Genomic DNA, 14,776 nt, shown 5'->3' with positions numbered 1-14,776 from the left:
AAATGACGGTAAAGAGATAGTTTGAAGACCATAAAAGCCTTGGAATCACATAATTCTCTTAGTGGATCTTTAAAATGCGCCTCTCTTCTCTATTACGGTAATCTCCCCATTAGTGTTGGTGAGATCACTGTGTCTGTGTGAGTGCCTAATCTCCACAGAAGTGTGTGCAAAAATATTAAAAAGGGGGTGGGAAGGGGCTTTAGAAAGAGTCACCATAACTGGAGGCAAGGTGATTTACTGTAGGCCAAGATAAAAATCCATGTGACTTTACCAAGAGATTTACAGTAGGTCCTTGACTCTGAGGCACTTAGTCAGGTCCAAGTGTGTAGCTGTGTTCTCCCCCAAGTTCTGTTTAGTCTGTATTGAAAAAGAAAAGGAAAACAAACAAACCAAAAAAAGAAAAAACTCTTCCTTAAAAATACTGTATCTTGATTTTATGAATATTAGGGGAAATATAAATGAATAATTTGAGTGGGGACAAAAAGCTAACATACTACTTCTAGCAGGCCTGAGAATATGATATGAAATGTGCTCTGGAGAAATATATTTTGGACATCGCAAATGCACGCCCTGTGAAGTGGGAACCATTTTCTCACGTACAGAATAGCTCCAGTGGGAAGGAATTCTGTTGACTCAACTGTTTTTCTAACACTCTGTTCACATGCTTGTCCACACATCAGAGCCTTCTCAGACTGAGAAGTCTCCGCCCCCCTTCTATGAATAGCTCGAGAAGGTGGCCGTGTTTGCTGAGTAGCAATCCTTCTGACTCTTTGGAAGACTTGGAATGGTGGAATTGAGACTGTCACACAATTAAATGCTCGTGATTGATGGTCGCTTTTGGAACGATGTTTCTTTGATGTTTGATCTGTCTTTAAAAAAAAAAAGAGTATTAGAACGCATGTATCTTGGCTTCATGAGTATACTGACTCGAAAGTGGTTTCCAAGTCAGTATTTGAGAATGCTGATGCCTGACCTTGAGGGGGTAAATAAGGGTAAAGAGTGGATCACTGTGGAAGAAAAATGAAGGAGAAGTACTCCTCGAGCCCTTCCTGGCTTGTGGAAGTATGTAGCTCTCTTCCTTTCCCATGTGTCCTGGTCATCACTTTATATTCTGGAAGGCTGAGAACAGAGCTCATTTCAGGCACACTCACTAGAAATGTGTGGGTGTAGCTCAGGTGGGAAGGTGCTTGCCTAGCGTGCACAAAACCCCGAGTTTTAGCCACATCAACACATGCATAAGCTTGGTAGCACACACCTTCAATCTCGTTCTTGGGAAGAGGTGAAGGCAGAAGGATCAGAGGTTCAAGAGCATCCTTGGCTATACAGCTTGGCACTGTATAGAAAACTTGAAAAAGAAGAGGAAGAGGAGGAGGAGGAAGCAGGACTCCTGCCCAAGGCAAATACTCCATATGTTATTGTCAAGCTTCCCTTGAATCATCAGTGTTGTCTGAAGCAGTGGTCATCTTAATCTGTTGATCTTTCCAAATGCACAGGCCTGTGTCAACCATGCTTGTAGCTGCTCCAGATTAAATTATTTAAAATTATATTTCATATCTTTTCTATGTATTTCCATATTCCTGCATTTCCTGCGTGTGTCCTTCACAAACAAACCTTGGGGGAACACTGTTCTGGGCATGTGTTTAGTTATGATGCAAATCCAGTGTAAAATCCATAACCAGTTAGCAACAGGATTTCTCCGTGGGACTGTAAAGGAATGGAGAGGAGGTAGGCAGCAAGCCCCAGAAGGACTCCTGTAATTCACCACTTTTGGGGTACTCAGTAATAGCATTCAGAAAGATTAGGCAGTGTGTAGATAATGTGTAGGGGTTAAATAATATAATCACACATAGACACACATTCTAAGTAAGAATAATATGTAGGTTTTTCTTTATTAAAACTCCAGATCAGATTTAAAAGCTGAACTGCCAAAAGAAAAAAAAAATGTTGTTATAAAATACGTTACTTTAAAATGTGAGGCCACCTAAGCTCCATGGTGGACTGATTGGAGTTTCAGATTGTATACAAGAACGGTTTGACAAGTAGTGAATTTCCAAAGCGACATGTGTCTAATTGAATAAACAAAATGACGTGTGACGGTGACAAGCTGGACGAGCGACAGACGTAGAAAAGTCAGAGACGGCGATGTAGGAGGCGATGGGTGTTGGTTCAGACGTCCCGGAACAGGGAGACGAAGGCTGTAAGGCCGACCGTTCTGCTGTGCTGTGATGGGGGGCATGTGAAGGGCCAGTCAGTCGAAGCGATAGCATAACCTGACGCAGGAGAGCAGCCCACTGACGCACACGGCTCTTCTGATAAAAATTGCAGAACCAGCTCTCTCAGGAAATTATACCTCCATAATTGTCAAATAATGTAATCACAGAGAGAAGAAATCTTAGGTAGCATCCGTGTCCTCTTTGAATATTCAAGGCAAAAAAAGCATTGCATCTCTTGTTGTGATCCAGACTTATTCAAATTATTTTCCCTTAAATTTGAATAAACCTGTTTTATCATTCCTGATTTCTTTATGTAAATTGGCCATGATTATTACATCACCCAAATAGCAAGGCATTAAAAAAAAAAAGTAATCATAAAATGCACCTAAAATGTTCTGAGCTATAAGGGGAATGTAATTATTCTGATCACTTCTTCACTTTCAAATTATCCCAAAGTGGAGGAAAAATCATGGTCTCGAGTTTTCTGTTTGTGCTCTGGCAAGATTATTCTTTAACGGTCTATCTGCTAAGAAGTACAGTCATTAGCTCTGAGAACTACTTTGAAGTATAGAAAGCCCAATAAATACAATATACACCGCTCCAAAGCCAATGCACTGAGTGCTTTATACAGATAATAATACACCGAGGAGTGCCGTAAAATATACATGGGGCGGGAGCAGCCGACACACCAGTGGGTAACAGACCCACGACATTGTTCTACATGGGGTCACAGCGAAGAGAACCAAAATTACGTCTCAGCTCAAACCTAGGTTCTTACTAGGAAAATATTGGGAATATTTGCTCTCCCATTTTCAGTGAAGGCCATCAAGGAACAGACTGGCATCTTTTTGTCTTTGTAAAATTATTGGCTCTTCTCCGGCCTTGAGGCAGAGGTTAGTTTGGATAACAAATTGGCCTTCTGCATCAGTTTCATTGTGTTTGGCATTTTAAATAATTGTATGTATGTGTATTCTATGTACATACACGTATATATTTACATCAGATGAGTGTGAAGCAAGACTAGCCCTTGACATTATGATAGAGTTAAAAATAGGCCAGGGGGTGTGGCTCGGTGGTAGGTTGTGTTCTTACTGTCGGAAGATCTGTAAACAAATACCTTCTAACTCTGTTTCCTTAAAGCATTTTTAGCTTTTTTTTTTTAAAAAAAAAAAAAAAAAAACAGGGTAAATTTATAAGAAACATACTCCCAGGGTACATTTTTATTAATCAGGTTAATATATAATATTTTCCACATTGATTAACAATTAGGCAAACTTTTCCTTCCCTGAAGAATATTATATAGAGCATGGTTCTCAAACTCGGCTGCACATAAAGATCACCTGGAGAGTTTTTAAAAATCTAAATGCTAAGCCTGCACCCAGACCAATTAAATCAGAATCCCCTGGGGTAAGGACCTGCCATCAGTATTTTTTTACGGCACTCCAGACTGTTCCACTGCGTAGCCAAGATTGAGAATCACTGGTGTTAAGAATTTGGGTTTTTTTTAATTCATCCTCTTAGTCCTTTGTTCCTCTCACTGGTTTTTTTCAAATCGTAACAAACAGTACTTTTTAAATAGACCCTACGTGATTTATTATGTGAAGTCTTATAAATAGATGTCTTTCTGTAAGAACTCCAAAGTTTCCAGTTCTAACTTGGAAAGACTGCACTGTAGTGAGGTCTCCGGGGTCGTGTTTGCCTTGCATCATTCATTTCCATCGTAAGAAGATAATGTGCTTTCTTCCAGGTATACTGTACAAGGGCAATGGGGAAAATCAGTTCATCTCCCAGCAGCCTCCGGTGGTCAGCAGCATCATGGGTAATGGTCGGAGGCGTAGCATCTCCTGCCCAAGCTGCAATGGCCAAGCTGATGGAAACAAGCTGCTGGCACCAGTGGCGCTGGCCTGTGGGATCGACGGCAGTCTGTACGTAGGGGATTTCAACTATGTCCGACGGATATTCCCTTCTGGGAACGTGACCAGTGTTTTAGAGCTAAGGTATGTCTTTCCTCTACTGGGGGCTTTAATCAAAAGCGAACACACCCTTAAAAATGAAGTTGGCTGTGATATGCTGATTTATTTATTTAAACCTACACCCCGTAGAAGTTTAAAACTCACCCCAGAAAGAACTTAGTTTTTAACTAGAGCTAGGAGGTCATCCATATATAGTGTTATTAAATGTGTGAAAGAGTAGGAAGTTGCCTGATATGGAAAATACCTTATTCCAGTGATTTTTCTGTGAAATGAAAGGTAAAAGTGTATTTTTTTTAATCACTTAAATTTTCCTTTGAATAAATACGCAGCACAGGACGTCATCTTACATTCTACAGCAGTTGAGAAGGAGGCCTAAGCTGTTTTCTCTAGAACCAAGATGTGATAGTAAATGGACAAGAAAGAATACTGGCCGTTCAGTTGGGTCATCCCATCCATTGGCCGTAATGCAGACAGTAAAAAGTGTCATTGTCTTGCTTCCTTTTAAGTGTGATGATCAAAATCAACCAGTTTGATAAGAATTTTGCCTACAGAGTTCATTGCCAGTGTTTTCTTAGCTTAAATTGAAATATTCCACACAAGTAATTAAACCCCCAATATTGATCTCGTTATATTTCAGAAGACTTTTCTAACTCTGCTTTTCTTTACCTTTCTTTTATCTGCTTCCACCAAGAAATAAAGATTTTAGACATAGGTAAGCACCTGCTTAAAGGTTATTGCATATTTTCCAATGTCCTTTTTATGTTTCAATGTGACTCTCTGAAATTGTTTTTTAATAACATCGTCTTGAGAGGAAACTTGGAATCACAAAACTTCTAAGGAATTAAAACTGCTTAATTGGACAATTACATAACTAAATGCAAAATACATTGTGTGATAGAATTTTAGAAATATTTTCAAGTTGGTTCATTAAAAAAAATCTTGTCACAAAGAATTCTAATGTGCAGTTATGATTTATGTAACCTGAGCCTTATGAAACAGAAACAAAATTGAAACATGGTAAAGTTTAAGGAGATAGTGTAGTTTGACCAGTATCCAGGACAGAGCCTGTCTTATTGGGCACAAAGCTATTTTGGTTTGGGGAGCTATGAAAATAATCTGATAAATTTTTGTTTGTTTGTTTTTGTTCCTTTGAGACAGGGTTTCTCTCTGTAGCCCTGGCTGTCCTAGAACTAGCTCTGTAGACCAGGCTGACCTCAAACTCAGAGGTTCACCTGCCTCTGTGTGCTGAGTGCTGGGATTAAAGGCCTGCGCCACCACTTCCTGGCAATATTTTTTTTAATGTATATATCTATCTGATCAATATGAACATAGTGGGAGGGACCCCTACTGAACTTGGAGAGGATCCTCCTCTGTAGCATCCTCTAGGTTTATCTCTGCCTGTGATTTCTCCTTTGCCAAATTGAATAGTTACTAGGTTCAAGAAGTAGTATTTTTGGTGCCATTGTTATAAAGGAAAAGACTTTCTTTAAAGCTAAAGAATATAGAGCACTGCCAACCCAAAAGCTTTTCGTATTCTATTGATAGGTATGCTTGCCTGAAGAAGTTATGCTCAGTAAAGCCTTGTCAGGAGAGTTTTCTAACAGCCGTTCTTTAAAGACAGAAAATGAGGAGGAGGAGGAGGGGGGAGGAGAAGGAGGACCTGCTTTAAATAAAAACTAGTGAAAAGCAGGGGTTAGACATGCCAGATCTAGTTTGGCCATTAAAATATCTAATGTTGTAATATATTAAAAAGACTGATATTTTATGTCAGATATCTTAGATGAGTAAGTCAATATAGCTCACTGAAGCTGTTGTAGAGATTGACAGCTAGCAAAAAGCGGAATCCTACAGACAGATGTGTAACTGTTGCAGTTCAGAATACCCAGGCACGGTCCCAGGACCCTTCCCTAAGATTCTGCATTGATCTTATTCCTTACAACTAATGGTTCAGTCACATGCTAAAGATTAACGCTAAATCTCCCTGAAACACTGAGCATACTTTGAGAAGCCCCAACAGAATATCAACGCTTTTCTGCTTGTTTTCTTGGTAGCTATGGAGAAAAGTAGAAAGACAGAAAGGTATGCAAACCAGCCCCATGTGAAAATGCTGTAGGCAACAGAGAAAAGATGATGAAAGCCTACCTTTTAACAAGCTGGCCTATTAGATGCCAGGCATTGTGCCAGATACTTTCTTGTATGTTATTAGAGAGCCACACAGCAATCCCACAGGTTACACATGAGGTAATGGGGGTTGGAAGACATTACATCTCATCCCAAGATACACAACTAAGAAACATGAAACAGAAGTTTGAGCCGTGCCTCTCATTTTTCATATGTTCACCGTGGCTAGGATTCTATAGGGAGATTTTCTAGAAATGAAAAAAAAAACATGACTAGAATTGTTTCACAGTCACTTGGCAAGTTCTTTACAACCATCATTTCTGGAAAAAAAAAATCTGTGGTTGGAACTGTGCTGTAGAATATGAAGTCAGAATGCAGTAGCACGTGGCAGTTGTCAGTGACACGGCAGCGCCTCTCTGCTGGTCCTCTGTCACTTTCCTCTGTGTGTCGTTCTGACCACATTTGAGCTTCTGCGGCTTTCCTTTCTGTGCCACCTGGGCAGGATATACTATTTGGGTTGTGAATTGGTACTCATGAGCATTAAAATTAACAGTGTTAAGTGATTGGTCTCCATGTGCCGGACCCTTGGATGAATGGCAGTCTAAGACAAAGCTCTCAGAAAGTCACATACAATAACACATACAATAACAAACTAGACATATGTCACCAACTGACATCATCGGCATGATTTTTTTTTTTTGACACATCATGTATACAGCTGTCCCATGAAGATGTTTCTTGGAGGAAGAGAGAACTGGGAGATATCAGCCTAGTAAGGAAGTTTCCAGAAAGGGTTGATATTTGAGCTAGATTTAGAAATTAAATCTGCTTGATCGGAACAACAGGAAGAAAGACATTTGTGGGACCAAAAAAAAAAAAATCAATAGGAGGTAAATAAATATACTGCCGCCTAAGATAAAGTTAGGTAAGCAGCATATTCCAAGAGTAACCAGACCTACCCAAATAAAGCAGGGATGTGTGGGTAACAGAGAGACCCACACAACGTTGAAGCCAGTTCGAGTCAGCTTGCCGAGGGCTGCTTTGAGCTCACTGAAAAAAAAAATGACTCAGAGTGGAGAAATATTTTAGTGTCATAAACAAGCAGCATGTTCAAAGTGGCCTGATAGGGATATTAATGTGCTTAATAAGATCACTTAGAGAGTTCATTCACCAGAGCATGAGAGTTGGCATACCTAAAAGAGGAGGTTTAGCAGGGAAGCATCCCGTAGGAAGCCAAGCAGTGGAGAAACTGTGCCTTCTGTGTAGTTAGAGAGGTAAAGAGCAGGCCATGCCCAGTGGCGCATGCCTCTGATCCTAGCGCTTGGAAGGACGAGGCACCTGGATTGGATTGCTGCAGGCTTACAGCCTACAGAGCGAGTAGAAAAAAAGAAAGGCAAAAAATTTACAAAGTGTTTGAGCGCCATTCATCAAACAGATAATGACATCATCGATAAAATTAATGCTTCTGTGCGTTTAATAACTATCTAAATTGATGTGGCAGAAATCAAAATATTGAAATTCATTAGAGCTTCCTCGCTTAGCATTTTAAACACTGGAATTGTTTCCAAGCCCAGTGACACAGGCCTGTAATCCTACCTACTTAGGAGGCTGAGTCAGGAACAACACAAGTTCAAGGTCAGCCTAGGTAAGTTAGTGAGACCCTCTCAAAATGAAAAGTGGATGAAAGTCATGAGTGTGGCTCAGCAGTGGACTCATATAAGCCCAGCATGTAGAAGGTCCTCATCTCGATCCTCATACAAGAAGAAAGAAGTTTTTCAAAGGACAGAGTGGCAGAAGGAAGGAAGTGGAAAGCCTGCAGAAGCGCCCCCTGTTTGCTAGCCTCGATTTCAGGATAGCCCCCCTTCTCTGCACGGCAGGGCAGTTGTGAGTGAATCTGGAACATCAGCAGGAAGAAGAGAAATCACAGAATGGGACTCATTCTACATATAGGAATGGCATTGTCGAATATGGATGATTCAGTAAATACAGAATATGTGCTTCTGGTCCGCTTCCCGTGTCTCACGTACCATGAGCTGTCATTAACGATACTAATGGAAACAAAATAAAAATATTGGCCATGAATGTTAAGACATCATCTTATTATTTAAAGATTCAAATAGGATGCCATTATGCCAAGTCATTAAGTACTGCACAAATATTCTGTAAAATAAAATTCCTTAGTTATATTGAGTTATACTCACTTATTTAATTTTTTACTTAAGTGGTAGCACTAAGATGGTTGTAAAATGGGTTTCTGTTTGACATTCTAAATCTCCCCGTCTGATGTTTATTACTTTGCTAACAGACCCCTTTAGTAAGATAGCAAATTTTAGCTAACCCCTGTTCAAATTCCTTAAATTCCAAATTAAAAACCTTAAATTAATTCATTAAGACCAGCCAAGGGGCATTTAAACATATAGGACTAACACAAAATAAATCAACTTTTTAAATTTTATATTACCAATTAAAGGATCAAAGACAATCTCTATCGTAAGTCTTATGAGTTTGAATTAATTAAATTTTCAATATAAAATTATCAAAACTTGAGTCAGCAATTCTTACTGATTTAATAGAAAGACCGTCTCACAATCCCTGTTTGCAGTCATCTACAAAGTCTTTTGGTTACCGTAAAATAGGCAGTTCTGCTTTAATACGAAAATAGAATTTGTCCTGCTGCCTCTTCTAATGCTCTGTGCACTCAGAGGTGTGGCACGGTCTCCACGTGCAAAGATAAAAGTGTTGATAGTGCGTGTTCTCTGTGCTGCTCTCTGCAAGTGTCTCTCGTCTAAGCCAGCCCAACTATGAGAAAATAAGCAAGTGTAACCGGCCTGCGCTTGCCTCCAGATCTGTGTCCAATTGACAAGGCTATGGGGGAGATGACTTGATAACTGTCATCTGGGTCATCCTGGACGAGTTAGGAATGAAGGCGCAGCCTTCAAAAGACATCGCTTGAGCTCACTTCCTGGCTTTTGCCTCTCTTCGTCCCAGTTGTCATTTTAAACCCCGCTGGAACAACAAAATCTCAGACAGTCAATCCCACAGAGATGCTCGGGGCTTCTGTTGTTGAACACAGATTTCCCCCCAAACACGCCTGCGCCCTGTGGCAATTGCCTGCAGTTATCCTGACCTCTGGTTACACCCTAGACACGGGTCTCATCAGAAGCCCACCGCCCTTCCCTAGGGACACACCAACCCCTCGATGACCGTTAGGGCATCAGAATGTAGGTTCTAGCACACCGTCAGGGAACTCTGCAAGCATACAAGTACGTGATCCCGAGTCAAACTCCTCCTGTGTATGTGATTCAGAACGCCACTGTCATCTGTCAACTAAAAGTTTTTCAAACTCACTTTTGTCCTCTGTTTGTTTGTTTGTTTGTTTGTTTGTTTGTTTTTTGGGGGGGTAGAGGGTTAATTTTATTTTATTACATGAGTGCTATTATTTACATCATTTCTCCTTCTTCCACTTGCCAGTCCTGTGGCCCGCCCCCTCAAATGTGTGACTTCTTCATTATTGTTACATGTGTGCATGCATGTATGCATGTGCATACAAGTGAGTCCATATAGTGTTGCTTATACGTACATGTGTTTAGGGCGGACCACTTGGGATTAGATAAGCTGTCAGAAAGCTCACCTCTGAAGAAAACTGAGAGAATATTCATATTCTATCTGTCTCTCTTTTTCTGTCTGTCTGTCTCAGCAGCTGTTGGTTGTCCGTAACTCTTTATCTAGGTGTGGGACCTTGTAAAAGTTCTCCCATCCATGTTGGCATGTCAACTAACAAGGAGCATATTTGTCCCATTTTGAAGCTCTGTAGAGATGCCTGCCACCTTTGTGAGACTCGAGTCTAAAGAGGAGCTGTCCTTGGCCACCCAAGACTGCCCCTCCTCTCCTGGACCATGAGCGGTTCCACATTGCTCAGGACAACAATGAGGCCTTTCACTGACCAAATTTTGTAAAGCTCTGTTGCTTGGCTTGAAAGTGTCTGTGTCTTCAGGACACTGATGGAAACTTAGTCCCAGCACAGTAGAGGCAGGTGGAGAGTGAGTTTGAAGCCAGAGTAGGCTACGCTGTGAGCTCAAGGCTAGCCTAGGTTATATGATGAGACCCTGTCTCAACAGAAGAGGGAAAAATGAAGCCCCTGTGTGCCGAGGAAGGAAGGAGATACATTACTCAGCAGATCTAACCCCATCCCCTCAATTTGATCTCATTACCAACCAACTGGATAATCCTGGTACCAGCCAAAGAGCCCAGCTTTTGGCTTGATTATATTGGTTTTGCACCAAGAAATCTCATGCCCCATGGCTAAAGAGTGGGCTGCCAACTCTCAGGTAGCCAAAATCTAATGTATCAAAATGAAGGATATGATCAAAAACCATGTATACATCGTTCGTGTAACTTTGTTCTTGAAACAATTTAGTAGACACTTTTTTTTTTGGTAAAGATAACTTACTTTTTTAATTTTCTATTAGTTTATTTATTTTATATCCCAAGGGTGCCCCCTCCCTCCCCTCCTCCTAGTCCCCCATTTCCCCTCCTCCCTTCCCCTCTCTCTTTTTCCCCAGAAAAGGGGAGCCTCCATCCACTCCTCCACCATATCAACCTTCCCCAGCACATCAAGTCACATCAGGACTGAGCATATCTTCATCCGCAGAGGCCAGGCAAGGCAGTCCTGCCAGTGGGAAGTGATCCAAAAGAAGACAATAGGGTCCATGTTAGAAAGAGCCCCTCCTCCACTCACCAGGTGCCCCACCTGAAGACCACACCCCGCTTTGGCTACATGTGTGCCAGGGGCCTAGGTGCAGGGGCCAAGGGGCCATGCATGTCCCTTGGTTGGTCTCAGTCTCTGTCAGCCCTGTTCATTGTCTAGGTTAGTTGTCTCTGTTGGTTTTCTGAGGTCCCCTCCAGGTCCTTCCATCTTTCTCCCAACACTTGCACCCAGAGTTCTGTCCCATGCCTGGCTGCAAGTCCCAACATCTGTGTTGATCTGCTGTTGGCTGGAGCCTCCCAGGTGACAGCCAAGTTAGGCTCCTGTTCACTGAAAGCACTCATAAGTGGATATTAGTCCTATAGTACAGGATAAACATACTACAATCCACAGACCCAAAGAAGCTAAATAACAAGGAGGGCCCAAGGGAGGGTACCGGAATGTCACTCAGAAGGGGAACTAGAATAGACAGCAGAAGCGGATGAAGACAGGAAACTGGGAAGGAAGTGGAAGGGGGAGGGAAACAAGGGTTGGAATCATAAGTGGGGAGAATTGGGGTGGGAGGTGAGAAGGCTGAGAACAAGAAGGGAAATTTGGGAGAAACGCCTCTTGGTCAAGCCAGAGGCCTGCTACAGGGTAGGCTCCTGGGAGGAAGTGGGTGTGATTCTAGACTCCTAGTGGGGGGAGGGGACCATGGAGACTGAAGTGACCGCCTCCTAGCCGGGCAGGACTAGTGGAAGGAGGGGATCAACAACCCACCAACAAAACCTGTGAACCGAAAACTGCCCTGCCTACAAGACATGCAGGGATAACGAGGGAACAAAAATGGAGGGAACGTCCAAACAATAATTGGCTCCGAGACCCACCCTACTGTAGAGAGCCAGCCCCTGACACTAATGATGATACTCTGCTGTCCTTTCAGTCGATATCTTAAAATGAGCCTGAACATTGCTCTCATAATTTAGTGGATTCCAAATTGCTGATTGCCAGAAGAAATAAGCAAGTGTGTATCTATTCCCACTCTGAGACTTTTTCCTTCTAACATTTTCAGGAAGCAAGTCAGGCCTTACAGTATCATGAACGACATTTTGAAACGTCACAGCAGACAGGACAAGAACAAATACTAAGACTAGTTGATTCTTGCTGAATATGCTCTATGGTTATAGCTTCTACCATGCTAGTGAGAAACACCAGTAAACACCACTAGTAGGATAACTGGCAGTTATTGCGAGAAAAGCTTCTTACATTAAAGTGCACACATCCCCCACTTATTAAAAAAGAAAATGCAAAAGACGAGAGATGGCACAATGAATAAGCCTACTTACTTACTATAAAAGCAGGAGAGCCTGGGTTCGCCCCTCCAGCACCCACATGAAAGCTGGGCACATTTGCACATGCCTGTCTGTACCTCTAGCGTTGCGGGCAGAGGCAGGTGAATCCGGACTTGCCTAATCAGCTTTTGCTGACTTTAAAAGCTCCAGATTCCATCAGATCCCCTTCTCAAAACATAAGAAGGACAATAATAGAGGAAGGCAGCAACATCAGTACACATACTTGCACGCACTCGCATATACCACACACATATGCACAAAAAAAATCAAATAAAAATTAAAAAGAATGTTAAGAGAGTAAGAATTACTCATTACAGTCTAACAATTATTAATAGATCTGCTGTACCATCATTAAAATTAACATGTTCATCTTGGGCTTATGTTACATGTTTTTAATATTTTTTTGAGATTATAATATCATTTCACTTATCCTTTCTGTTATGGTAAATAAAAAAAATTGTTAGTAATGTCCATTATCGAAACCAATAACTATTGTGGCAGTATTCTCTAACCTGCTATCATAATCACTAAAAGGCACAGACACTTGTTAGATTTTGGATAAGCCTTATCTAAGGTGGGGTGGACAGATAGTTCCACCTCAGCTTCCTCGTTATCTCCCAGCCTCTGTCCCATGCCATCTGCTTTAATCATTTCTCCCTGAGCTACTTCCCGTCCACAATCCCAAAACACTTGCTTATGCTCTACACTTGGGTCACTCTCTCAATGCAGAACCTCAGGGTTCCTCCTCCCAGCCCACATGGTTCTTTACCTTCCCCCCCATGAGGACTCTGTCCCCCCTTTCTCTCCTCGGTACCTGTCTCCTCCCGTGATCCTTCTGTCCTTCAAGCCCTCGAACCTTAGCTCTGTCTCTCACTTCTGCCCTGCCCAGGTGTAGGCCTTTTATTCAGCCAATCAGGAAAGCCAGGTTACACAGCAATACTTTAGGTATGTGATAGTTTGCTCGTAAAAGACAGCAAGCAGACCTCAGGACCAACATAGTTAATGATCAAATACAAAGCACCAGGCCATGCTGTTTAACCTTTCCACCTTCCACACTCCAGTGAATTTCCCCCTTGCTCTCCTTCAAATCCATGACCTCTTTCTCTTTACCTACTAGTGCTGGTGGTGATGGTGATGGTGGTGGTGGTGTGTGTATGTTTGTGTGTGTGACCAACTGATGACTTTTCCTTTGGGAAGACTATTTCTCTCACTCTCAGTGTTTCTTAGTAGCCTGTAGTTCTTTTGTAGGGTTGATGCCTTGTAAGCTTTCCCTCTTCTCTGTTAGCATGTTCAGATCATGTTTAGGTAGCCATGTTGATTAGACCTCATGCATGCAGTATCTATGATGTTTCTCTTAGGAGATACAGCCTCACAGATATTCACATACAAAGTAAATGTAGATAAGTGTATAACTTTTTGTGTATCTGACTGAAGAGATGTGAGGCGAGAGAGAGAGAATATAAAACCAAGCTTGTTGTCCAAAGATGTATGTTATTTGCCATCCTCATTGAAACACCAAATCATTTAAACTATTTTCAGTCTTTTCCAGAAGACCATATTTGCACATGGTCTAAAGTCACATTCCTAAGAAACTGGTTTTCAGAGATTGCCTTCTACGTTTGAATAGATTGTGTCATGTATTCCCATAGTTCTGAACAGATATTGAACTAGTACCATTTGCTTTTCTGGATTGTGACAGAGCAACTAAGATGGACATAATGTAGCTGCGGGGGCTGGGTATTAGTTGTTGTAGTTTTGTAATAAAAACAAAGCGAAAATTTCTGACAATAGTCATGACATTGGTCACAGATTAAGTTAATGGAGAATGTGCAGGAGAGGTCTTTCTGTAGAATAAATGTCATCTGTCCATCGGGCAAAAAATATAGAGAACTTGCTTCTTTGTGTTTAGGCTCCAGCATGTTGCCTGCAAAGATGGCTGTTTTTAAAAATGCCTATTGGTGGGGGCTGGAGACATGGCTCCACAGTTAGGAAGACCTTTAATTTCTCAGCTTCACGGCAGCTCCAGCTATCTGGAACTCCAGTTTCAGGGGATCTGATGCCCTCTTCTGGCCTCCTTTGCCACCAGGCATGCACATGATAAACACACACACACACACACACACACACATACACACACACACACACACACACACACACAGGCAAAACATCCATACACATAAAAAGTAAAATAATAATAATAAATTACATTCAAAATAATGGCTGTCAGTCAGTTGTCGAGTCCTCGCTAGAAAGAAAAATAACACGGACTCAAAAGTACCTCATGTCAGAGACTTGCTGCCTCAGATCCCTGTCCGTGAAGACATTATCACTTATGCTGACCTTTGTCCAGCCTTTGGCGGTGGGTTCCAGTTTATAAGCGCTCTCTCATGGGGTGTTTTATTTCGCTTTTCATTTCCCTCTGTGTTCAAGGAG

At 41.7% G+C, this 14,776-nt stretch overlaps 1 protein-coding gene and 1 long non-coding RNA gene across 21 annotated transcripts in view; one reads left to right on the top strand and one right to left on the bottom strand.

Annotated features, from left to right (window-relative positions):
- The window catches only part of Tenm3 (teneurin transmembrane protein 3), a 2,741,632-nt gene that overhangs the window by 2,677,422 nt on the left and 49,434 nt on the right, over window positions 1-14,776 (top strand). For 14 of the 19 annotated variants that reach the window (XM_060381766.1, XM_060381773.1, XM_060381765.1 and 11 more), the window contains 2 exons: window positions 3,961-4,210; window positions 4,878-4,898. In XM_060381766.1, coding sequence (XP_060237749.1) covers window positions 3,961-4,210; window positions 4,878-4,898 — 271 coding nt within the window. The remainder of the gene's footprint in view (window positions 1-3,960; window positions 4,211-4,877; window positions 4,899-14,776) is intronic. The other 5 variants (XM_060381770.1, XM_060381769.1, XM_060381774.1 and 2 more) reach the window with 1 other exon arrangement.
- LOC132653630 (uncharacterized) lies at window positions 1,939-13,290 on the bottom strand. 2 transcript variants are annotated; one of them, XR_009591382.1, is made up of 5 exons: window positions 13,158-13,290; window positions 12,342-12,508; window positions 7,501-7,673; window positions 7,267-7,357; window positions 1,939-2,309 (listed from the first exon to the last, which is right to left on the bottom strand). It is a non-coding gene; the product is annotated as an uncharacterized LOC132653630 (long non-coding RNA). The 2 variants fall into 2 exon arrangements; XR_009591381.1 differs by having other exon boundaries at window positions 12,338-12,508; window positions 13,158-13,288.

Source organism: Meriones unguiculatus, chromosome 4, assembly GCF_030254825.1.
Source record: "Meriones unguiculatus strain TT.TT164.6M chromosome 4, Bangor_MerUng_6.1, whole genome shotgun sequence".
Lineage (NCBI taxonomy): Eukaryota > Metazoa > Chordata > Mammalia > Rodentia > Muridae > Meriones > Meriones unguiculatus.
Note: the sequence above shows the minus strand (reverse complement) of the source record. Positions and strands in the feature narration are given on the sequence as shown.